The sequence below is a fragment of the Denticeps clupeoides genome, chromosome 4 (assembly GCF_900700375.1).
Source record: "Denticeps clupeoides chromosome 4, fDenClu1.1, whole genome shotgun sequence".
Taxonomy (NCBI): domain Eukaryota; kingdom Metazoa; phylum Chordata; class Actinopteri; order Clupeiformes; family Denticipitidae; genus Denticeps; species Denticeps clupeoides.
The window spans coordinates 9152287-9177400 of NC_041710.1; the positions used below are offsets into that span (position 1 = coordinate 9152287).

A 25114-nucleotide genomic window follows, 5' to 3' on the forward strand; every position below is an offset into this window, starting at 1 on the left:
CCTACAAATAGTACTATTATATATTAATACTTTTCTTTAACAAATAGTAGCAATAACCTTATATCTAGTGAGCGAACCACAATTAACCTGCCTGTACTAGTCCAGGGTTTAGAGACAATACAGCATGACTGTGTGAATGATGGTGGCTACAGAATTATTTTTGGAAAAGGTACAAGGCTCATAGTGAGACAAGGTAGGTCTGTTTACAATAATGGATTTTGAATTTAATGTGTTGATTACTCTCCCTGAAATGAAAAAAATTGTGAGGCATGTGGCTCAATGTCCAGATAAGTACGTATTTTAGAAATCATTAATAATAAAAACCTCAATACCATACCAATTAATAGTTGGCCCAATGTAGTGTTGTGTTAAGAGTTGCTTCATATGAAGACTGTTTTTGTCATTTGACCGCATACTGTGTGAATACCGGTGCTGGATATGGCAAAATTATCTTTGGGTCTGGCATGAAACTACTAATTGAGACCAGTGAGTAGACCATTTTTGATTTATTTGAGACTGGATGAATCTAAAAATAAACAGGTTGTTAACTAATTCTTAACAGTAAACAAAACAGTAAGAGTCATATGATGCTGCCATATAAAACTAGCGCTTAAAAAATGATGAGTCAGCATGAAATTATTATTATCTTGGTTTCTATATTTTATATCATTTTTGTTACACACTTTAACAGTGTGTGAATACCGCAGACAGAAAGCTGTATTTTGGCAGCGGGACTATGCTGTCTGTGGAAACCAGTAAGAATCCACTTTTTCTGTTATTGTGTACTGTAACTGAGTTTTTTTATTATTTCAAAAAATGTTTTAATACATGTAACAAGTATGATTATGATAATACAGATAAGATTTAGAATATATTTATCAGTGTAAGTCTTCAGTCAAATAATAACATTTATAAAACATTCATAATACCATTTATAAAAAACAAAAACGCCAGAACTACATTTATGAGCATAAGTTTGTGTTATTTGGTATATTGAATTCTACAAAATAATACTGCATTGAGAGACTAGCTTCTTGTTGTATAGAAATATACTGTGTGACTGGGACGGGGAACTGGAAGATTTATTTTGGTTTAGGAACGAAACTGGTAATTGAAAAGAGTAAGTACTTATCCAATACATGAACATATCATAATATAACGTAATGTAGGGAAACAGAAATTAATAAAATATGAGTTGTTGAGTAAATCACATAGATTAATCTAAACAAATGAATATAATTAATCATGTTCGCAAACTGTTGCAAAAAAATTAACATTTCATAAAAAATTACGAGATTGTTCAAGTCTGAAATTCAACAATCAGCACTATAGATAGTTACATAGCATTATATGTTAATGAAGCTTTATTAATACATGAATTGATGTGTGATGTGATTGTCCTCAGAGTAGAGTAAAATCACTTTGTTGTACTGGGAAAATACACAGTGTGTCTCAGTCTGGGAGTTGGAAACTCATCTTTGGTTCAGGAACCAAATTGATTGTTGAAAACAGTAAGTGGCCAGCTTTTTTCATATAGAGCTAATATGTTAATTTGTTGAAATGAAATGGGATAGCAGACATGCTCATGTGGAGAAATGAAAATCTGCTTCTCAGAATAACAGCACAGAATACACAGCAATTTTTAATGGTCACCTGATTTTGTTCATAGGGTATTAAGACTAATAAAAATAATAATTAAGGTTATAAGGTTGGCTAAATGATTTTGTTTACATTATAACAATTGGAATGAAATAATTTAATTACACCATTAAGTAGAGGGCTGACTGCAGCCTTGCCCAGTTTCAATACTGAGGTGTAATACTGTGTGAATAACTATGGAAAGCTCAGCTTTGGTCATGGAACTAAACTCCTAGTCCGCACACGTAAGTTGCAAGAAAATCCTTAACAAATCTTTTTAATTTCATTTTGTGAGTTATCGTAACATTTTTATTTCATTCTTTCATGCAAAAACAGATAACTTTATGTAATTGTATACCCTATAATTAAAAAATTATCACCAGTGTCTCCTCTTGACACCAATGGAAGCAAGCTTTTTGTTTAGGGAAAAAGTAGTGTGTGACTATATCAGGAGGAGGTTGGAAAATATCTTTTGCCTCAGGAACCAAGCTGGTAGTTGAAACCAGTAAGTGCGGAATTTCAATGTTATTCAGCAGTGGTATGCAAATTTACATTAATTTATTTCATGCACTACGACAGAAAATGCATTACACATTTATTAACCATTAATCATAAATATTCTTGCAAGATAAACCTATCAAACTTTCCAAAAAGTATAATTGCTTCTTCTTAATACAATTTGAAAAAAAATTACTTTTATCCATTTTAGAATCAATATTTTTCATAAGTCTTAAATCCTATTTATATGCATGTGTACAATAAAAAAAGCAAATTCAAATTAGAATGGAGGATAACTCTGTCTTGGTCAGAATGTAATACACTGTCATCAAGATATTTACAGACTAAATATAGAATTAAACATGAAAAAAAATGTAATTTGAAAGGTCGTTGTTTCTCATGAATAACATGCACAGACACACAAACCAGACACACAAAATTGCAGCAACAACTACAAGCAGATTTTGTTCAGGTGTTTTAGAGTGTGTGACACAAACAGGCGGCCTGAAAATCATTTTTGGCTCAGGAACCAAACTTATGGTTGAAAGTAGTAAGTACATACATTTATAAAATGAAATATTATTGATTATATGATCTACTATGAAAACAATTTAAACCAGATATCTTTCCAGGACTGTTACTGTATAATACCACTACCTCCTTTTCTTAATATCAGATTGTTGGATGGTTTGATGTTATGATGCTGCAGAGATGTCATCCCCATGGAACGTTGTCAGTAATTAGCTGAGTTATGAATTGATCATTATTCTGAACTCATGATAGGACAGCAGTTTCTTTTTTAGGGAGACAGTACAGTATAGCTATCAGGACAAGAGAAAAAAGCAGTAAGTGAGACATATAATGTGTAATTGTCACCCAGTTGCAATAATTTCATTTGGATAAACCTCTAACAAGACTCTACAACAAGACTAGAACAAAACATAGAATGGCAACAATGGCAGTGGTCACCTAGCAGTCATGGCTACCCACTGCTCACTCAGGGTGATGGGTTAAATGCAGAGGACAAATTTCACTGTGTGCACTGTGTGCTGTGCTGCAAGTGACAATCACTTCACTTTAAACTTTAAATATCTCCATCCGAATTCCTGATGATTGAGCTGCTGGTGCTGATGCTGAGTAGTTCTGGTGGGAGGAAAATTCACTGTGTGACAGCATCAGACTTTTTTTTTACCTTTGGTTCAGGAACCAAGTTGATTGTTGAGAGAAGTAAGTGCTGAACCAAATATTTCTAGTGTTACAGTAAATTGGTTCCACCTAATTGAACAGCTGATTACAGTCAGACAAAAAAATACATACATCAGCCAAACAGGAGTTATTGCTTCCGTTGTGAGGATTTTGTTGTGATGTGTCCAGTTGTGTGACTGCTGGAGGGGCTTTTGGTAAGCTCATCTTTGGAAATGGCACCAAACTCATAATCACAAAACGTAAGTTTTAAAAAACGTCAGCGATTTATGTATTTTATTACTGAAACCCTTTTTTAATTGAAACCCTAGCACAGCGTGTAATATTATTCTTGAGGTCCTTCTGTACTGTGTGGATTACGATGTGAATATGATCATCTTTGGTGGTGGAAGCAAGCTGTTCGTTAAAACGAGTAAGAAAGAATGTCACATTCAAATGATTTTAAAAATAAATAAAATTGAATAAAAATAAATATAAAAATATGTTATAATATATTTCATGGTGGCAAACAAACAAATAACTTAATTCATAGTTCATAATATTTAACATTTTAAAGAAATGTTATTAATGTATTAACTACATGGAATAAATATTTTGTGTATCAGGATAATGACAGTTGCATGTGAAGCTACACAGATTTAACTTTCTTTCCATGTGAGATTAGTTTCTTGCGCAGGGAATTACTCTGTGTGACTCAATCTGGAAACAGAAAACTTCTTTTTGGTTCAGGATCCAAAGTGATAGTTGAAAAAAGTAAGTGCCCAATTTTTCAATATATTAAAAATACAAATTTCTGTTAATGTGGGTTCACAAAAATATTTTTTTTTCAAAATGGCCACAGCTGTTTGAATATCCTTATTAGTACAGACATTAAGGGTATATAATAGTCAAAATTGATCAAATAAAGTAATTAACAATGTTTATAATGGCACAATAAAGTGCCATTTTATTGTTGAAGCAGGACTGATAGCAACATTGAGTAGTTTTTACAGTGAGGTGTAATACTGTGTGAATGATTATGACAAAATAATCTTTGGCCTTGGTACCAAACTTCTGGTCCAAACACGTAAGTTGAAAGAACATCCATTTTTTATTGTTTGATTACATTTTTCACATTGTAAATTATCTATAATGCTGAAATTCTGTATAACTGCTGATAGCAAAAAAATAGCTTTTTGCTTAAGGAAACTGTAGTGTGTGACTACATCAGGAGGAGGTTGGAAAATCATTTTTGGCTCAGGAACCAAGCTGGTTGTTGAAAACAGTAAGTTTTGTATGAAATTGAATGAATAATCAATAGTGGTGTCAAAATATGATTGGATTCATTTAGATATTTGATTTGCATTTCCATGGAACCAAATGCTATGAGGAGATCGTTAACAGTTTAGTAAAATCTCATTACAGTAGTTAAAAAAATATTATTTTTTTAAACTAAGACGTCTAATTTCAGTTTATGAGTAAACTGATTTTTCTTTACTACAATGCTACTGACAGCAGGTTTGTTTGGTTTATTCATATTATGAGAATGCTGAAATAATATGTGAGAAAGATTAGGTAATTTTTTAACAGTTGAGCCAGTGTTTTCTTTTTCAGTGTATTCAAAAGCAAAACAAAAAGTTGAATTAGATTAAACTGGCCGGGTGGCAGGGCTGGGCGTACATAAGAAGGTTTTCAGACTTGAGGAAAATACTGTGTGAATGTTGCCAACAAAATTACTTTTGGAAGGGGAACTCAACTTTTAGTGGAGCAAGGTAAGCCAGAATAACACTGTTCTTTTAATTACCACAATCAAATAATCGTCATTAAAGCCCTTATGTCATAGTAACAAATAATCATTTATTGTTACAAACCTTTCAACAAATCTAATAATCCTTAGCATCAATATTACATCCCATTTACATGCATGTGGGATTAAAAAATATCAGCATGAGTCTGGATAAGGAGTCTATATTCAGGAACTAATGTGAATGTTGACATGTATAATGTCATCATATAATCACAATCTACTCAGAGGCTAACATAGAATTAAACAGAATACAGAATTAAAAATGTTAAACATTTTAAAATTGCAAATCTAAATGGCTGTTATGTCTAAACGTGTCAATTATACACATTTGCATACAGACACAAGTTTTAATATACCCCTGCATGCACATGAAGTGCATTTAATCATGATGAGTTATTACATCAACCAGATCAGCAGAATGTAGAGATTTTGTTCAGGTGTGTTGCAGTGTGTGACACAATCCAACAATTTTAAACTACTTTTTGGCTCAGGCACCAACCTTTTGGTTGAGAACAGTAAGTAATCACTTTTTATGAATAGTTGCATCAATATCCATCACTAAATTAGTGATTAGATTAAAGATAATGATATGCATTATTGCACATCATCAAATATAAACTGCTGCTGCATAACATGATCACATGCTCTTGATAATTTTCTCTTGATAATAATACTCTTTGGTTCTGGAATCAAACTAAAGTAGTAATCATGAAATAATTTCTATGAATTTGATGTCATGCTATCTAAAATTGTACTGAACTGCACATATTTAAAAATTGTGCTGAATTCATATTCAGTTTTATTTAATAAATTATAAACAATATGCAAGACGGGTCCTATTAATTTACTTCTTATTTAAGTTGTTGTTAGATATAATTACACTAGTACTTGTTAGAGGAAACTTCACAGTGTGACTGGATCAGGCTGGAAACTCTTCTTTGGCTCAGGAACTAAAGTGATTGTTGAGAGTAAGTGTTGAACAAATTGTTTAAATAATTTTCTGTCATAAAAAACAAAACTAAGATTATCAAACTAAGATTGATTTTGGAAAGAGTAACGATAATATAATATAATTAAAAACATTTGTTTACCCAAATAATGAGGTTGCTGAAACAACAATGAATGGGGGACAGCAAACATGGAATCAAATTATGATTTTGCAGTCAACTGAACAATCAAGCAATTTCTAACAAATTGTTAGAAATAATAATGCTTGAATAAAAGCATTTAGTATAAGGTAGCTGTACTTTCACACAGTGTGACTGACACTGGCTTTCAGAAGCTTGTTTTTGGCAAAGGGACCAAATTAACAATTGAAAACCGTGAGTAAAATATCTTTAATATTTTGCAGTAATCTCCATCAACAACATGCTACCAGTAGGATGAATCAATCTAAATTTACACTCATTTGTAACAGAGCCAGTGATGATGTATGGTTATTTGTGCTGCTATTTCCATGGTGTGATGTATGGGAACAAGCTGATGTTTAGTCAGGGCACGAGACTCACTGTTTACTCCAGTAAGTGCACTTTCTGCTTGAATTTTGCCTCAAATTGCTCAAAATGCAAGTATTAGTCTGTTCAACAAGAGGCCATTGATCTCATTATCAATCATTGTCATCTCTACATAATTTTCAAAAATTGTCTCCATTTTTCAACTGGGACGATAAAGTTGAGTTTAACAATCAGAAAATATTTCTAGAGATGATTGTATTATTGTAACACTTTCAGGCTAGTAGTAATAATAAATCACCACTTAAGAAATATATATATTTTTTCAATTAAGAATAGTGTCATTTATGGGTGCGTCTTCAACTGACCTCCTGAGAACAACAAGGTCTGTATTTGTTACCAAAGACACTACTGTGTGTCTCTTAACGCTCAGAAGATCATCTTTGGAGTTGGCACTAAGTTATCTGTTGAATCAAGTAAGAAGCTTATTATTATAATATTTGCTGCCACAGGTTGATTACATGTTTTTGTTTAGTAAATATTTACTTAACATTCTAACATTAATACATGACATGATCAATGCCTCTTGGTTTTTGGAGTGAAGCCCATTATTTTGTAGAACTGGCATGAGCCTATTTACATTATATAAAAACAAATAAATTTAGTATAATTATCAAACTGTACACATTTTGCTCTCTTCGTACATAACCCAAACCTTAAGATATAAATCTATTGTTGTCAGAGCTTTCATGATATTAATTAATAATGGCTTTAATTCTAATTCTTTTCTGAATAACAACAAATAATTGTCAGAATCAGTGTACTTTAGAGTATTTTTGTGCAAGTAGGAAGTACTGTGTGACTTACGGAGTGAACAAAATTTTGTTTGGAGGAGGCACAAGATTAATAATTTTAACAAGTAAGTGGATGCCAACAGTCTTAGTTTACAGAAATTGATAAAAACTTTTGTAAACTGTTTGACATAAAAAATTATTATTTATTCATATTTCTGATATTCGCTCCATTTTTTTGTAATTATATCTCATGGAATTTGAATAGAAATAGCTGTTGTAGTTGTTTATATCTTACCTAAACCTGTTAAATCTTGTGATTAAAAGCTGGTTTTAGGTTTCAGATTAAATAGCACGAAAATGTCAGGGGAAGGCAAATAATTTGGCACATTATTCATTATCTGTTTAGTGATAACAGGCAGAAAATAGTCATATTATCGGATGATGTTGATGTCGCAGCTTGTAGCGTAGTGTGACTTCAGTTGGAGTTCAGAAGCTTTTGTTTGGAAAAGGAACCACAGTTATTGTCAGGACAAGTAAGTAATGAACTCCACACTTTGAACATAAAAGTCTTTAAATATCATTTAATGCGTTGTTAACACGAAACATTCACATATGCCTTACCTGTAATTTCAGCCTCACTTCAAAGAAATTGTCTGAAGCTATGATAAAAATTTATAATAATGTAGCAAAGTGACAGGAATGATGACAGGGATGTAGTTCTTGTCAGGGATATTAACACTGTGTGAATGTTGGGGGACAGAAACTCATCTTTGGAAGCGGCACAACATTATTAGTGCAGACAAGTAAGAATCTTAATATTTCAGTTTTGTGTTTTCAGTATAAAATCTACATGCATCTTATTTAATTTTATATGTTAATATGGACACTCTAAACTATTTAAAGTAATAACTGAGACTTGTGAGTATTCCACTTAAAAATTATAAGTCTGTGTTAAGCCGATTTTTAAAAAGTTCACATACAATGAAAAATTTTAATGAAAAGCTCAACCATAAAATCCAAACAACCTTTAAACATGCTTAAATCTAAATCCTTAATCCATAAATCCTCAAAAATGAAATACTGTCGTTGGAAGTGACACAAAATTATTATTGCAAAAGAATATTTCAATGTTTTCTTTCCAAACTCAAATTTAAGATTATATGACCTTCGCTTTAGTCTATTGTTGTTTTTGCTGAGCTTCTTATGACTGTGTGATTGTCGGGACTCAAAAAATCATCTTTGGAAGAGGAACAAAACTCATTATAAATTCTAGTAAGAACCCGCACTTTTATTGATACATATTTGCATTGATCCATAGGAAGCTAAGTGAAGCACAATCTTCATTCAAAAAACACAGTTGTAAATCCATGGTAGCAGAATATATAGTAGCACATATAAAAATATGTACTACTTCCATTTTTGAGAATACAAAATAGCTCTCTTTACTTTGGAATGAATTAATTATGATATCTGTATTTTCATTTATAAAGGAGTATAGATTTTAATGTGAATGAAATTCCTTTAAAGAATTTGATGGGTAAAGCAGGAACAGGACTTTGTTCTTGTTAGGAAGATTTCTACTGTGTGGATGGTGGAGGAAGAAAAATCATCTTTGGAAGTGGCATAAACTTATTAGTGCAAACAAGTAAGTCTCTTAATATTAAACCCAAATCAGCAAATACATTTAGGTTCCGTTGTGAGGCTCTAATTGCCTACAGACATTAGTTTACCGTACTGTTGAATGTTGTACCTTTATGTTCAGATTTCTATTTCAACACGTAAACAAGCACATTAAAACAAACAAATTGATGCTTTCATCAGCTGGTGAAAACGTAATAAAACATTTTTTATTTAGTAGAGTAGTTGGTCTCTTAATGTTGGAATGCAGACAGTTATTTATTAATGATTGATCAACAGTGTACAGTATTTTCTCAACTCACCAGTTCCTCTGTGCGTGTTGAATATTTGCTGAGCCACTTATTGCTGTGTGAATGCAGTGGGTCAAAAAATCATCTTTGGAAGTGGAACAAAACTCGTTGTTTATTCAAGTAAGGAGCCTACCTTGTTTCTTGTTTTGATAGACAAACAGTAAAATGGGGGGCATTGTGATGTACGTAAAAGTAAGTATCTATTTTATAACTTAGGTACATTGTTCATCTAAACAGATATGTAAATAAATTTAAATGATTACTGGTGCAGTTGTACCTTCTCAATCACAGAAAATGTTTCAGCTCAACTCAATAGAAGGTTATTGTAGAGTGCTGGGTCAATGTGTGACAAACAACTTGAAAATGATGTTTGGTTCAGGAATTAAACTAACTGTTCAAAACAGTAAGTACATTTACTACTTTTTACTTTATTACGAGTGTCATATTGTCGGCTTAAATGTACAGTCATTTTCAGTGTATGATTTTAACTAGAAATGTAGGCATACCGTCAAAGTAGTTAGGGGTGGGTGACAGTACAAGGTCCAAAACATTTATATTAATTTTGCACATTTATTCTTACATCAATTAGTCTTACTATATTTTATCATTATATAAGTCACATGATCCATAACTACCAGCACAACCATTTGGTCATACAAATCAGCAATATGTTGGCAGGTTTTCTTTGTATAAAATTAATAAAACCTCAATACAGAAAGCTTTCAACATATAATCAAGTTCTAAAGGAAGTTCTTCTTAGGGATCTTTCCAATGTGTAAATGACATGGCACACAATTAATAGTGCAGAAAAGTAAGCCTCTTAATATTCATATCTTTTCTTTTCCTGGACTTTCCTGGAGTCTTATTCTATTGCTGATTCAGACTTTGCTTGTGGTGATACATGCTTTATGTAGATTTATGTAGCAACATGGGTTAAACAACAAAGGGTTAAAATAATAAATCTGACCTTGAAAAAGTGCAAAATCTAAATTCTCAGTAATTAAAATATTTAACAACCAAACATTCTCTTTTTCTTATGAATTAGGATAATGTTACAAATGTATGTGTCCATTTTACAACTGTACCGTTTGATAGAATAAAACTTGCATTAGCATCTGCCAGACACAAGGTTATCTGAAAGGACCTTAGCACAGTGTAACCGCAAGTGGATTTCAAAAGCTTATATTTGGAAGGGGAACAAGGTTAACAATTGAGACAAGTGAGTCATTTGATTCTAAAAATTTGTGATCAGTTACCAGTTTTTTTTTTTGAGGTTCAGTTCAGTTTTCAGTTTTATTGCATGTAGAACCCAGCCAGTAGACCTTCTCCTTAAAAACTTTTCTAAAGTTCTGTGCAACTTTTAGCAAGTTCAACATAAGTTCTGTGCAGTGCATTCTATAACTGCTTTAACAACTGGAACAAAGAAAATTATGTAATAGGACAACAAGTGGAATCACTTTTATTTGGAAAGGGAACCTGTTGACCATTGAGTAACACATATAAAATATATTAAATTTTTGGTTAAACATAATTCTATTTGCATGAACTATTAAATTTGTTGTAGATAGTGCATGACTAATGAGATCTACAAAATATACCAGCATATTTTAAGCAAAATAAGAGTCACCCATAACATTTGATGCCATTCTAATTGTAATTTTGATTTCAGTATGAATTCTAGATAACAAAATCAAAAGTTAGTTGAGCACAGAGCAGATTTGTCCTCGGAGTATCTGCTGGGAGACTTACTACTGTGTGAATGATGCAAGACAAAAAATCATCTTTGGCAGTGGAACTAAACTCTATCTAGTTTCAAGTAAGAAGCTTTATTCATCAATTTGCTACATTTTTATTTATACTCTATAGTACAATATTCATAGTTGTAGTCTTATGTTTCAAAATAGTAATACCAGTTTAAAGGACACCAGTAGTAAATAACTCGCAATAACTAGAATATTGCGAAATATAACGAGCTATAACTTGAACTATAAAAACACACATTCAAAAACATCTCATGCAGTTCACATTGAGACAGTTCCTGTTGAGGATCTTTTCATTGTGTGACAAACAACTGGAGAATGATATTTGGAATGGGAACTAAATTAACTGTTTTGGCCAGTAAGTATGACAGAATTTTCAATTTTCCATAAGTGTTAGCAATTTCTACATGCAGTAGAATAGCTCATTTTAAACTTCATAAAATCCTGTTTAGTTTTTTGATTTAAAATTTTTCTCTGTAAATGCCCATTCTATTGTAATTAATTGTAATGGTGGATACTGGATGAAGTTTTCTAATATAAAAATAATATAATTCTAATATAATAAATACCGGAAGGAAGGATCTACCACAACATTTTACCATCAAAATGTATTCATCATGACTCCAGATTTCAGGAATATCATTATATGAGTTATGATATTCTAATTGTCAAATTCCATATAGATCAAGTTTTAAAAATGTATTTTTGTGAAATTAGGTTAGCACTAAACACTCCAGGAATCATTATCATATTTATTTAATAACCCTTATTTTGCATGGGATAAAAATGAACTCCAAGCATTTATTCAATGGAAATTAAGCTTTAACATGTAACCCCTGAGACTAAAGAACAATGTATGGAATCCTGTGGCTACAATGCTTGTAAAGAAGAACATACAATTGAATGGTTGCATTCAATATTATTGTCAGGAGAGCAACAGCTGTGTGAATAACATCAGGATAGTGTTTGGAAGTGGCACACGTGTCACTGTTCAATCTCGTAAGTGCTGCCATTTATTTTGAAATGTCTTAAGCAATTTACCTACAATTATTATTTATTTATTCAGATTTTAAAGCCGCCATTGTAATACATTTTGATTGATCAGTTTAGCGGCGCCTTCAGTTCAATTTTGCTAAATCAGAGGAGGTTTCAGTGTATTTCTCTCTCCAAAAAGACACCGGAAATATTTCATATTCACATCACAAATGAAAAAACTGCATTCAACATTCATAATCCCTAGACAGAGTACTTTAAACAAGTTTGACATATCAATCCAACACATTGGTCCATGTTTAATCATGGTGCCTTAAGTGATGACACAATGAAACTCACAATATGAATGGTTCCTTATGTATTTGTCATGAGGTGTGTAGATGTGTGTCTGATGGATATCGAATTGTGTTCGGAACAGGAACACAGCTTGTTGTCCTGTCAAGTAAGTCATGCTGTCATCCATTTTTACGCTGTTACCATGTATTAAAAAGATGATATGTTCCTTTTTTGCGAAGAATAACAAAATTTTTTTAACTGAGTTAAAAATGAAGATCATGTGAACTCCACAGCTGCCTGCTACACCCTTGACACACACCAAAAAATCCATATTTAACTATACTGAATGTACAGCCTCAGTTATTGTAATGAAGCTAGGCCATGTGTGACTAGTGGCACTAGACTCGTCTTCGGAAGAGGGACCCAATTAATTGTTCAGTCAAGTAAGATTTCATCAATATCATGTTTCTGAACAACAACTAAAATTTGAGTTTACTGTTAATTAACAAGGTGAATTAATTAACAGTGAGTACCTTTGAGCTGCATGTTAACAAACTGTATGATTTATAACCACAGCACTTTTTATTAGGAAAAGGAACCCGACTAAGAAGGAAAAACTATCAAAACTAATATGAAAATAATCAAATACTTTCATTATTACCATAATTGTGAAACAATTGGCTCAGTCTGTTGGTTCACCACTCTAGTTAATGTGATGAAGCCAAAGTCTGTGTGACTACTGGTGTAAAAGTCATCTTTGGAAAGGGGATACTATTAACTGTTCAATCAAGTAAGATTTTTATCAACATTACATTAGTATATTCATCAGCAACTTGTGTGCATGAGTATTTTTTCTCAAGAAAAAAAGGCTGCAGATTATGCCATCTATAACACATTGTTAATTGCTCAGTTATTCCTTAATTCTTACATTAAAATTGATATTTTTAAACTAAATTTAGTATTTAGTTTAGTATTAGTATACTAGAGCGCAACCAGCAATTTCTGACAGCGACTCTTTTGTAGAATGTATTTGTTATGAGAAGTGTGGTTGTGGGTCAGTTGATTATCGCATTTTATTTGGAAAGGGAACCCAACTTCTTGTACTATCAAGTAAGCGTTCTTACATAATTTAACAGATGCAAAATTAATGATGATGTGCATGTGATAATATGATAACAACAACAACTCAAACCTTATACACAGAAAGTTATAAGAATAGGAAATATTACCAGTAAGATAAAAACTGCGAAAATTAAATGTTCCATTACAAACCCTAATGGAACCCTAACTTGTTAATCACTTAAATTAATTCTACTGTACAATAATGTAGAGCTATTCATATTTACAAATTAAAACAATATTAGTGAAAGTTGCGCAAGGATAATAACTGTACTCTCAATTCATAATGATGCATTTAATGCAATAAATAGAAAATAATTCATTTGCATTAAACAATGGCCAGTCACTATTATGTCGCCTGGTATTTGTCATGAAACTGTATCCTGTGTGAATTATAACAGGATTATATTTGGACGGGGAATCCGATTAACAGTTAAAGCTAGTAAGTGTATCATAACACAAAAAAATGAACAATCTTTAAACCCATGAATTTAGAACATGTTAAATGTTTGGTGAAGTCAGAAATAATTATATTATTCACATTAAGCTTCAATAATCATCATAAGAATACTAAAAATCTAATTGTCAGAAAATACAGATGAAACTAAATTGTACTTAATTTTATGCTCATAATGCATAATCAGAAATATCTTTTCAATAGATCTGTGACTAAAGTATTTGCTCAGCTTCTTAGTACTGTGTGAATGATGGAACCCGAAAAATTTTTTTTGGGAAGGGAACCAAACTCTCTGTTGATTCAAGTAAGCGGCTTTAAAATATGATTCATTATCTTTTGGAGAAACAATTTTATACATTATACAATTGTATACATATACAGTACATTCACATTTGATTTAGAAATTTGAAGTAATAGAATGTACAATGTCTTGTAAGGATTATCTGCTGCTTGCTTGAGTTATTGCAAACACACACATATAACAACCTGATTTCATAGTTATTTCATAGTAATAACCACAAGGCCTGTTTGGCTACTGGTTTCAAATACTTGGAAGTGGGACCCAGTCAAGTAAGAACTACAATATCTAAAATAAAAACTCACATGTAGTCTGATTAGACACTAAAATGCTGCTATCCAAATATTTCAATAAAGCAAATATTTTAAAGTGTACAGTAGTTATGTGCAGTAGATAGTATTTATTACAATACATCGATTCCAAATGCTTCCAAATATGTCCCTGAACACGCACAGCAGTGAATCATTGACTGTAGGACTAACACGATGATGAGGTTTTTGACACAAGAGCTCATCCTGTGTGAATGATTACATCAGAATTCTTTTTGGACATGGCACTTGACTAACAGCAAATACAAGTAAATGAAGAGTTCAAATGAATAAATAGAATCGTATACATTTGTGATTGAAACAAAAACTAAACAAAAAAACAAGCTGATGCTCCAAAATGATATTTCGATGTACTTTCATATAAAGTTTACAGGACTGTACACTAACATATAATAAATAAATCAGTATAAATGTTTCTAGTTCTCATGAGGAAAAGTTGTGTGTCACTGTGCGAACAAACCTAAATCTTACTTGTAACTGCATAAATTAATTAACAAAACAAAACAAATTTCAATGCCCCCTTAATTGTGTGATTATTATTAAATGTGATTGAAACCCTAATCGTGTTTAGTACAGTAATATCTCATTTTATCTTCAACAGATGTAACATGGTGTTTTAGTATTTTCATCAGCAATACAAAATTTAATTTAAAACACACACATGAACAAAACAACAATCACAAGGCATAATTCATTTTATACATAAAATGTTGAATTAAAATGCTTCACAATGTTTCAAAATATGACAAAGCAATTCTGGAATACAGTATCGTTAAGATTCAGATTAATTTCACTCAGCAGTCACCATCATGATGCTCCAAATAAAACATTTATGTCTGTAAAGAGGTTCTGCAGTATTATAGGTTTATTTTATTCTCCAGTCTTGCGGGTCTGAAAAGAAGAATTGTTTATTAATGTCGCTGATTTCCAATTTTATGTATGAAATGTAAATTATTTAAAAAAATATGAACAGTTCTTACATTACTTGTTCATTTCACAGAATTTCCTTGATTTATATGAGCTTTGAGTTTTAACAATACTTTTGGATTTTTGCTTTTTTCTTTTAGAGGAAGAAAGAGAACCAACCTTCTACACACTCAAAAAAAACGGGACAACCGCGTGTCTGGCCACTGACTTCAGCAAACATGATGCCGTTAATTCAACAGAACCTTTCGAGGGACTGGAAAGTACACGGTTAAATGGAGAAAAACTTTTCAGTGCAGTTGCCATCGTAGAATCCGAAGATGTTTGTGAACCTGGTAAGATTCACCATTGTCATTGTTCACCACAGTCATTTTGGCCAGTTTAGTCTTAAATCTTCTGTAGAAACAGGGAAATTTACTGTATTTCTTTTTGAACCCTGTAGAGCATATTGGGAAATGTGAATCCACAGAAGCCTTTGAGACAGGTACGTTTCCTCACATGGATAATCAATTTCAAGCTCTTCATTCAGAACAGAATAGAGACACGATATATCTCACAACTGTCTCACGCTATTCATATTGGCATAATTCAGTGTTTTATATTCAGCGGTGGACATTAACTAACTAGATTTACTTGAGTACTGTACTTAAGTACAGTTTTTTAGGGTCTGTATTTCAGTATCGGTTCGAAACAATTTTTTTCACCAGTGGTATCTGTACTTTCACTTTAGTAATGAGTACTTTGTCCACCACTGAATACAAATCGTATTGCACCTCATTTTATAAAATGCATCATCCTTATGAATTATCAACATTTGGTCTTATTGTATTTTGTGTTTTTTCTTTTTTATTCAATCAGATGTATCAAGATGAGATGCACCAGCATAACGTTCCTTTCTTCTTCTTTTTTTAGATGAGAAGTTCAACTTCTTGTCATTGACCATTCTGGGCCTAAGAATCCTGTTTCTTAAAACCATCATATTCAACGTTCTCATGACCATCCGAATTTGTATTAGGTAAAGATCTCCTAACTAACAGATTGATCCTGATCCTTTAGGGACAGCACCATAGATAGCTACTCACTAACTAGTCATTGACCACATGGAAGTAATGCAGTACTTGAAATTAATACTATTTACACTATAGGTTACTATAGTAACCTGCACTCACATACACATGTTCATCATGTGCATCAATGGTTATTATCCTAGTGGGGCAGTGGCAGCCTAGCGCTTAAGGAAGCGGTCCCGTAGTCAGAAGGTTGCCAGTTCAAATCCCGATCCCAAATCCCGAAGTTGCCACTGAGCAAAGCACCATCCCCACACACTGTTCCCCGGAGGGTGATGGTTTAAAGCAGAGGACACATTTTGTTGTGTGCACCATGTGCTTCACTTTCACTTTACATGAATTGTGCTGCCATCATATTGCCATCACATGACCATCCGGATTTGTATTAGGTAAAGTTCAAATTTGCCTAAATGCGAGATTCCAACAATACAAATATGTGCTAGCTTTGAGTTGGAACTGTGTCTATTCCTGCAATAACCCAAAGCACTGGACACTATCGATTGCATGTGACACGTACTTGTGAGTGAAGGCAGAACTAAAAACCTTTACAAACTTCACAAGCTTAATTCTAGCCTATACACCAAGACATCAAACATTAAAGCTAAATTGTCCAATAAGTTAAGTCATGTGCTTTTTTTTTTCTTTCCGCAGACAATAAACAGTCCTCTGAGGAGAGAAACGTCACATTTTCTGCCTGGCTTTTGAATACTGCACAGGCCAACTGTTGCCGGTGTCCTGCAATTGATCATTTGCTAAGACATAATTTTTATAATCTTATCGCAACATGTCATAAAAACAAGAAAATGTTTGGTTAGTTCTATCGAAAGCTCTCAATAAATTTTTGTATATTCTTGTCACTTCTATACATCTGTAAATAGTTCAAGTTTTTTTGTATTGCAAAAAAAATGCATTCATACAATTTAATTATTGTTCTCAGTCCTGATCCTGAAGCATCCAAACCTAACTTAATTCAGCTCCAAAATCATTAATATGCTAATAATTATTGAGGAATTTATAAAAGCAGAATAGGGTAGAATTAAAAAATATTGACTGGAAGCAGGAATGAACATCACTGTTTTAACTGAAGAGGATGTACTTTTAGACTTTGTTTCGTAGATACATCTTTAAGACACATAAAATGAATGTTTGACATTATGTGTTTGCAAGAAGATTGTAAAATGCACAATTTTGTATATGTAATCTTTTTCTGAAACATCCACTTTTACAATAAACATGGAATTGTACGCATTTTCTCTCCAGGGTACATTCCTTCAAATCATTCTCATCAAATTTTTGTAGATTTATTACTTCCATGTAGTCACTGACATGTTATCAGAGAATTGTTCATCATACTGATTCCTGGAGGGGTTGTTAATTAGGGTTTCATTTAATTTTTTTCTTTTCTGGTTTATATTTTTTCATCAGTTTTTCTTCAAAAAGAAATACTGATAGTCAATATAGTAGGAAGAAGCATAGTGCAGCCTGAAGATATTTAGATGTTGTAATCTGTGCTTGTAGTTCAACTAATTTGTGAAACAGTCTCAGCTACTTTTGAGATGTTAAATTGATCTAAGGCACAAGGCACAATTGTACAACATAAACACAATGATAAACAGGCTATGGGTACGAAAGCCAAAACACAACTTGAAAGTCTGAATTGAATGGGATCAAAACATAATAGCACATGCAACAAAGGACAAATAATCTTGGGAGTTTATATATAGGAGGTAATTAGATTCATCTGGGAAATTTCATTTGGACTAGAACTGGGAGAAGAAAAAATGGAAAAACAAGAGCAATGATTTGAGTAACTTTGACAATGGACAAACTGTGATGGCTAAATGGCAGCTCTTGGGTTGCTCCTATTCATTTACATTTACATTTACAGTATTTATCAGAAGCCCTTATCCAGAGCGACTTACAATCAGTATCAGTATTACAATCAGTAGTTACAGGGACAGTCTCCCTGGAGCAACTTAGGGTTAAGTGTCTTGCTCAGGGACACAATGGTAGTAAGTGGGATTTGAACCCGGGTCTTCTGGTTCACAGGCGAGTGTCTTACCCACTAGGCTACTACCACCTATTTGTAGGAGCCTAGTGAGTAACACAGTCACCTATGACCCAGAACAAAATAAAAGATTCACAGTTCCTGTATATACTGATTTTAAGTCGGTCTGCTAATTGTCGTTAATGTAAAGTGGGCTGCAGTGTTTAGAACCTGCTCTCAGTTTTCAGGACCTGCTAAAAGGAAGTAAAACTGGTAAACCAATGCCAGGGTCGTGGGCTTATCAATGCATGTGGAAAGTGCAGGCCGGACCAGATGGTCTGTTACAACAGAATATGATCTGCTGCTCAAATTGCTGAAAAAAAAAAAACAAGTTTTGCTGGACAAGTACACTCCTTCATATAATCAAGAATTCCCTAATGTCAGTGCCCTCTTTCAGCAGGATAAGTTCAAGGTGTTGACTTGGCCTCTTTATTTTTCAAATCTCAATCCGGTAGTGATCTGTGGGATGTGCTGATCCACAAGCACGACACCACCTCACAAGTGACAGGACTGAAAGTTTGAATCTCGAATCGCCAAGCTGCCACTGAGGTGCCAATGAGCACTGTCCCCACACACTGCTCCCCGGGAGCCTTTCATGGCTGCCCACTGCTCGCCGAGGATGATGGCATTTCCTTGTGTCATCGTGTGCTGTGTTTCACATTCACAAGCTATTTTTGTATTCTCACTTTCTCTGAACATGTTATTATAAAACAATACTAATGCCAGGGTAGCACTAGAGGTCAAGCGTTTGCTCTGCTGTCTCCCATTTGTTAGTGGCCATCATGGTCCTCATTTTTGTGTTTGATTTTTGTCATTAAGCTATCATTAAGTGTCCACATTTGGTTATGTTGATTCCCTGTCCCATCTCTTAGTTCCTGCTTTAGCCTTTTGCTATGGTCAGATGGCATCACCTCATCTGCACTGACTGCAGTATGGCCTGGTTGAATCCAGCATCTGAATATTCCTCATGGGCATTGCTGTTTTTTTTGTTTAATGATCTGGTTGTTTAATTCCGTGCCACATTTTGGAATTAGAATATCTTCACCTTAAAAATCTTTCTGAGCAGCATAATCACCAGCTTTCTTATTTATAACACTGCTGATTCAATGTTGATCAAAGTTGCTTGTGAAATTTTAAATCAATGAACTCAACAAATTCACACGTCATGTCTGTTATTCTTAGTTGTAGTACAGTGTTGCTGTGTCCAGCAGACGTGTTGCTGGTTTGAGGTTCAAACATGGACACCAAGGGACGGCTGGAAAATGCTCATGTATTCATTCACAGGTCCCCAAGCAATGTATTTTTAATCACAACAATACCGCAAAAGTAGCTATTCAACTATTTCCTAAATTCTTTCCTGGTTTGAAGCGCCGAGGTGGTCTCACCTAAAATGTGGTTAAATCTGGTATTGATTTGTTTTAAGACAGTCTGCCATCTTTTTGCAAAATTTGCCTTTCTGAGGCTTTGAAAGGGAACATTCTCATGTCAGAGAAATAGCAAATGTTTCCAGAGTTTTGTAAAACAAAGAGATTTTATATAATCTTATTGTGTTTGTAAAACTTTATTATGCCCTTTTACAAAAGAAATTGTAAGTATGTTTTTTATTTGTATTGTATTTGATACTTTAGGCATTACACATTACAAGTATGGCTTTTTTTTGCCATATTTTCGCCATATTTAATACTTTGAGCAATAACAAGGCCCTCTTATTATTGAATCCCTGAAAGGTGGCAAGGTGCCACTGAGGTGCCAATGAGCAAAGAACAGTCAACAACAACAACAACATTTATTTCTTATAAAGCCCAAAATCACATACAGTATGTTTCAATGGGCTTTGACAAGCCCTACAGTTGACACCCCCCACACTTGACCCTTCTGCACACAAGGAAAAACTCCATACAAAAAAAACTCTAGGAGAGAAAAAAAGTGATACAGAGAGGGACCCCCTTCCAGGGTAGAGTGAGCCTGCAAATGGTGTCAGTGCAGGTTTGGGGATGATTTGTACAATATAATAATTAGTCCTACAGTTGTAGGGTTGGAGAAGTCCAGAATGTAGTCCGGACCATCTGGTTCGTTTCGTGCTATGTCATCATTTAGCAGGTATCAGGAACCAGGATTTATTTGCTGGTCTGATCACTGGGGTCTGCCAGTTGTCTGGGGGCATGATTCCGTGTCTCGGAGAAAACAAACAGAAGCAGCGGCAGACGGTTGCACCGTACGACAATGCTGAAATGGTGCTACAGTGGCCCGGTACCCTAACTAGCTCTATAGGAGAAGGATCGGCTCCCAGCTGTGACCTTCTGTACTTTTGGTACCAGTAGTGACCCCGCACCCATTGATCGAAGGGGGGGTGGTGGGTCGTAAAGAACTAAAAGTTCACTCAGGTATTGCGGGGCGAGACCATTTAGAGCTTTATAGGTCAAAAGTAGGATTTTGTAGTCAATCCTAAATTTGATGGGTAACCAGTGCAGTGATTCTATGACTGGGGTTATGTGGTCAAATTTCCTAGTTCTTGTTAGAACTCTGGCTGCTGCATTCTGTACTAGCTGGAGTTTACTCATGCACCTACTAGAGCATCCAGACAGTTATGCATTGCAGTAATCTAACCTTGATGTAATAAATGCATGGACTAACTTTTCTGCATCATGCATTGAAATTGTATTTCTTATTTTCGCAATATTTCTAAGGTGAAAGAATGCTGTCCTAGTTACATTATCTACGTGCGAATTGAATGAGAGACCTGCATCAATAATGACACCTAGATCCTTTACTTCAATACTTGGTGAAATAGAAAGGCTATCCAGGGTTATGATGTAGTCCCCACACTCTGCTCTCCAGGCACCTGTCATGGCTGCCCACTGCTCACCAAGGGTGGTTAAAAGCAGAGGACACATTTAGTTGTGTCACTGTGTGCTGTGCTGCCGTGTTTCACAAATGACAATCACTTTCACTTCACTCTGTCACTCAAATTGCCACCAAACAAGCTCACTACATCTTCAGTAGTAAATTTCCTTTTAGCCATATTTACATTTTTTTTTTACCACTAAATATCCAATTGTATATGTATATTAGAATTTATGTAGAGCGAAAGGTATCCTAGGGGACAAGACAATCATCAGACAGTACAAAAGAGTTTTATGCAAAGTTTATATCTCATTTTAATGCAACATGTCTCAGAAATGCATGTCTCAAATACGATAGGCATAGCATTAAAGGGTAAAAGAATGCAACATTGATTTTACCTGTTGTTTAACTTGGTGTTAATAGACTGTAGTTATGGGCATTGGTTATAGTTGGTATGCATATTTTGAAATTTATGCACGTCATCTTTTCCATGTTTTATACATCAAAGTCATCTAAAGCGGAAAACCGCCTGCACATGCGAATCCAGCTGCACTTGTGAAGTCTGCCAACGTCATGAATGAAATGCTCAGCCCACATCCATGCCACCTGTTTTCCACCAAAATCTCTCACACATCCTGCTGGCTGAAGCTGCTTTTCTGTGTCGTGACCACACCGATAGATAAGATCCCAGTTGACAAACACAGCTCTATGCAATCATTATAAATTATGTAGGTTACAGGTTTTTAATACAGGACTATCTCTTACTGGCTCAAGTAAAAAGTGAAAGTATCTTTCATGAGCGGAAGTGCAGATTTTACTCATAGTACATTGTGTACACTGAGTTGATCATTTCTGGGAAAACAGTTCAAATGAAAACATTTACAGCATTTACCAGATGCCCTTATCCAGAGTGACTTACAATCAGTAGTTATAGGGACATTCCCCCCCCCGGAGCAACTTGCTCAGGGACACAATGGTAGTAAGTGGGATTTGAACCTGGGTCTTCTGGTTCATAGGCGAGTGTGTTACCCTCTAGGCTACTACCACCACAATCGAGATGAAAAGGTTTAACAATGATTTTTATTTCATGTGTAGCGCATTATTATTTTTCATCATGTTCAATCAACATTCTGCCATTGCATCAACCGTCAGAGTGTAAACACACAAAAATATAAAATCCACTAATGTACTTTATGTTTTCAGTGGCTAGAAACTTTAAAAGTGTGCAGCTAAACGTCTGCAAAGACGTTTCTTTTCCACTGAAGAATAATGTTTAAAGTACTTACAAAGAGGATTAACCAGCACAAAGATTGTGTTCACATGAGAAGTTCAAAATCACTAAAACTTTACAGATCGTTAATTTTTTACTGTGTTCTAAAGTATCAGAGAAGGACCAATACAAAAATATCCCCAGTGTGTCCTGAATTAGTGAATGCCTCAGGTTCTTAATGTTCTGTCTTTTTTGGATAATTTTGGGAAGTGAAAAGTCTTTCACATGACAAATAAATGAGAAGTCAAATTAATCCTAATGGCCATGCATTAAACGAGGCTCTGAAATTCAGGAATTCTGTCTAAATTGGTTTAATACTTTGTAAATGTTATGGCTTGTGGAATCATGTGGAACAAAAAATTTCTAGAAACCAGGAAAGATGATGCACCATGATTTGCATTAATTGACAGGTTGATGACCATGGATCTGCCTTGTGCAGATATCACACGAGTTTTAACACATAAGATGTAATGGAATGTAATGCTCTTTGATCAAAATGTCAAACCTCCTTTCGAAGTCTGGTTTCCAGCAATGAGGCCTGGCATGTAATTGTAACCATAAAGCATATGTAACTAGTAAGAAGTAAAAGGCTTTGAATCCTGAACAGCCTGTGACCTCCTAGTTGAGGCATTGCAGAACACATTTATCCTTCTTGGAAAAAGATGGGAAGGATGTTTGAAAATGCCCAGCTCAGTCCTTCAAGGAGATTTTTAGGCCCCGAGTTGCATTAAGGGCTTCTGATCTGAAGAGGTGAGATGTTTGACATAGTTTTTAATAGGTTGCTAATAGATAAATGCTATAAAACAACTTATGCTAAAATGAAAATGATATTTTAATTTCAGAGGAACCAGAGGGCATGTAATGCAAGAGAGAACACAGGCGTTGTTCCTATGTGTCTCGAGGCTTCCACCATCATGCCCGTGCTGAAGAAGTCTTCAGTGTCGCACTTACACCCATCATGATGAGGTGCTTTGAGAGGCTGGTCATGAAACATATGAAGACCTTGCTGCCCTCCACCCTGGACCCACTGCAGTTCGCCTGTCGTCCGAACCGCTCCACGCATGATGCCATCGGCACCACCCTGCATCTGACCCTCACCCACCTGGACAATAAGGACATATACGCATGAATGTTGTTCATAGACTTCAGTTCAGCTTTCAGCTCCACCATTCCTCAGCACCTGGTCGAGAAGCTGATCCTGCTGGGCCTGAACACCTCCCTGCCTGTCTGGTTTGGGAACTGCACCATTTCGGATCGCAAGACCCTCACATGCACTCTTCACCCTCCTACCATCCAGAAAAAGGTACCAAAGCATTCTGGTCCTCACTGGCAGACACCTACATTTAAATTTACAGCATTTACCAGACGCCCTTATCCAGAGCAACTTACAATCAGTAGTTACAGGGACAGTCCCCCCCCCTGGAGCAGCTTAGGGTTAAGTGTCTTGCTTACAATGGTAGTAAGTGGGTTTTTTTGAACCTGGGTCTTCTGGTTCATAGGCGAGTGTGTTACCCACTAGGCTACTACCACCCCTAGCTCTGCAATAGCTTCATCCCACAAGCCATCAGACACCTGAACACTCAGGGACTCACCCCTGGACTGACACCCTCACACACACACACACACACACACACACACACACACACACTACCTTTGTTACTGTATGATTATCTATCTGTAATATCATCTATTCATGCATCGTTCCACTTTGATTATCTACCTGCAATGTCATCTACTAATGCACTGTTCCATTTTGCACAGCAATATTTGCACTATTTTATTTCGCACATTTATTTATTTATTATATTATTATCACTTTTTTTTTTTTTTTTTTTTCTTTTTTTTTTCAATTTCGAAGAACTTTATTTGTCCCCGAGGGGCAATTTAGAAGGCACATTTTGGAGCAGCTCACATATAACACTTGTTACAATAGAAACATTAATGGTTAATGTTACATGTAGCACCAGGTTCTGAAGAAACATTATTTCATTTCACTATATACTATCTAACACGTATATATATAAAGATCAACTTCAACATTAAGCTGGAGAAAGCTACTCAGAAATGTCTTTCAAATCTGGACCTGACTGCCACAAAGTACCTCAGATATAGTTCAGAGGTATGAGCAGATAAATGCAATAGTTGTGCAATGCAATGAATTTGTAGGAACTAACTATGTAAAATGTTATAATAAAATGCCAAATAAGAGCTTTCGGCAGTTTTGAAGGACAAGGGCAGTGAAACAAATGCAGTCTTGACTTTGATACACATATCTTAAAATATATGTCTGTTTAAAGTTTACATTTTCATTACATTTACAGCATTTATCAGACGCCCTTATCCAGAGAGACTTACAATCAGTAGTTACAGGGGACAGTCCCCCCCTGGAGCAATTTAGGGTTAAGTGGTAGTAAGTGGGATTTGAACCTGGG

At 34.5% G+C, this 25114-nt stretch overlaps 1 gene segment (V, D, J or C); it reads left to right on the top strand.

Annotated features, from left to right (window-relative positions):
• Positions 1-17769, top strand: part of LOC114789168 (T-cell receptor alpha chain C region-like) — a 29172-nt gene extending 11403 nt beyond the window's left edge. Inside the window, 4 exon segments of the C gene segment in view lie at positions 15598-15789; positions 15897-15938; positions 16367-16469; positions 17173-17769. Of these exon segments, the coding sequence occupies positions 15598-15789; positions 15897-15938; positions 16367-16469; positions 17173-17179 (344 nt within the window).
• Positions 17770-25114: the final 7345 nt, after the last annotated feature.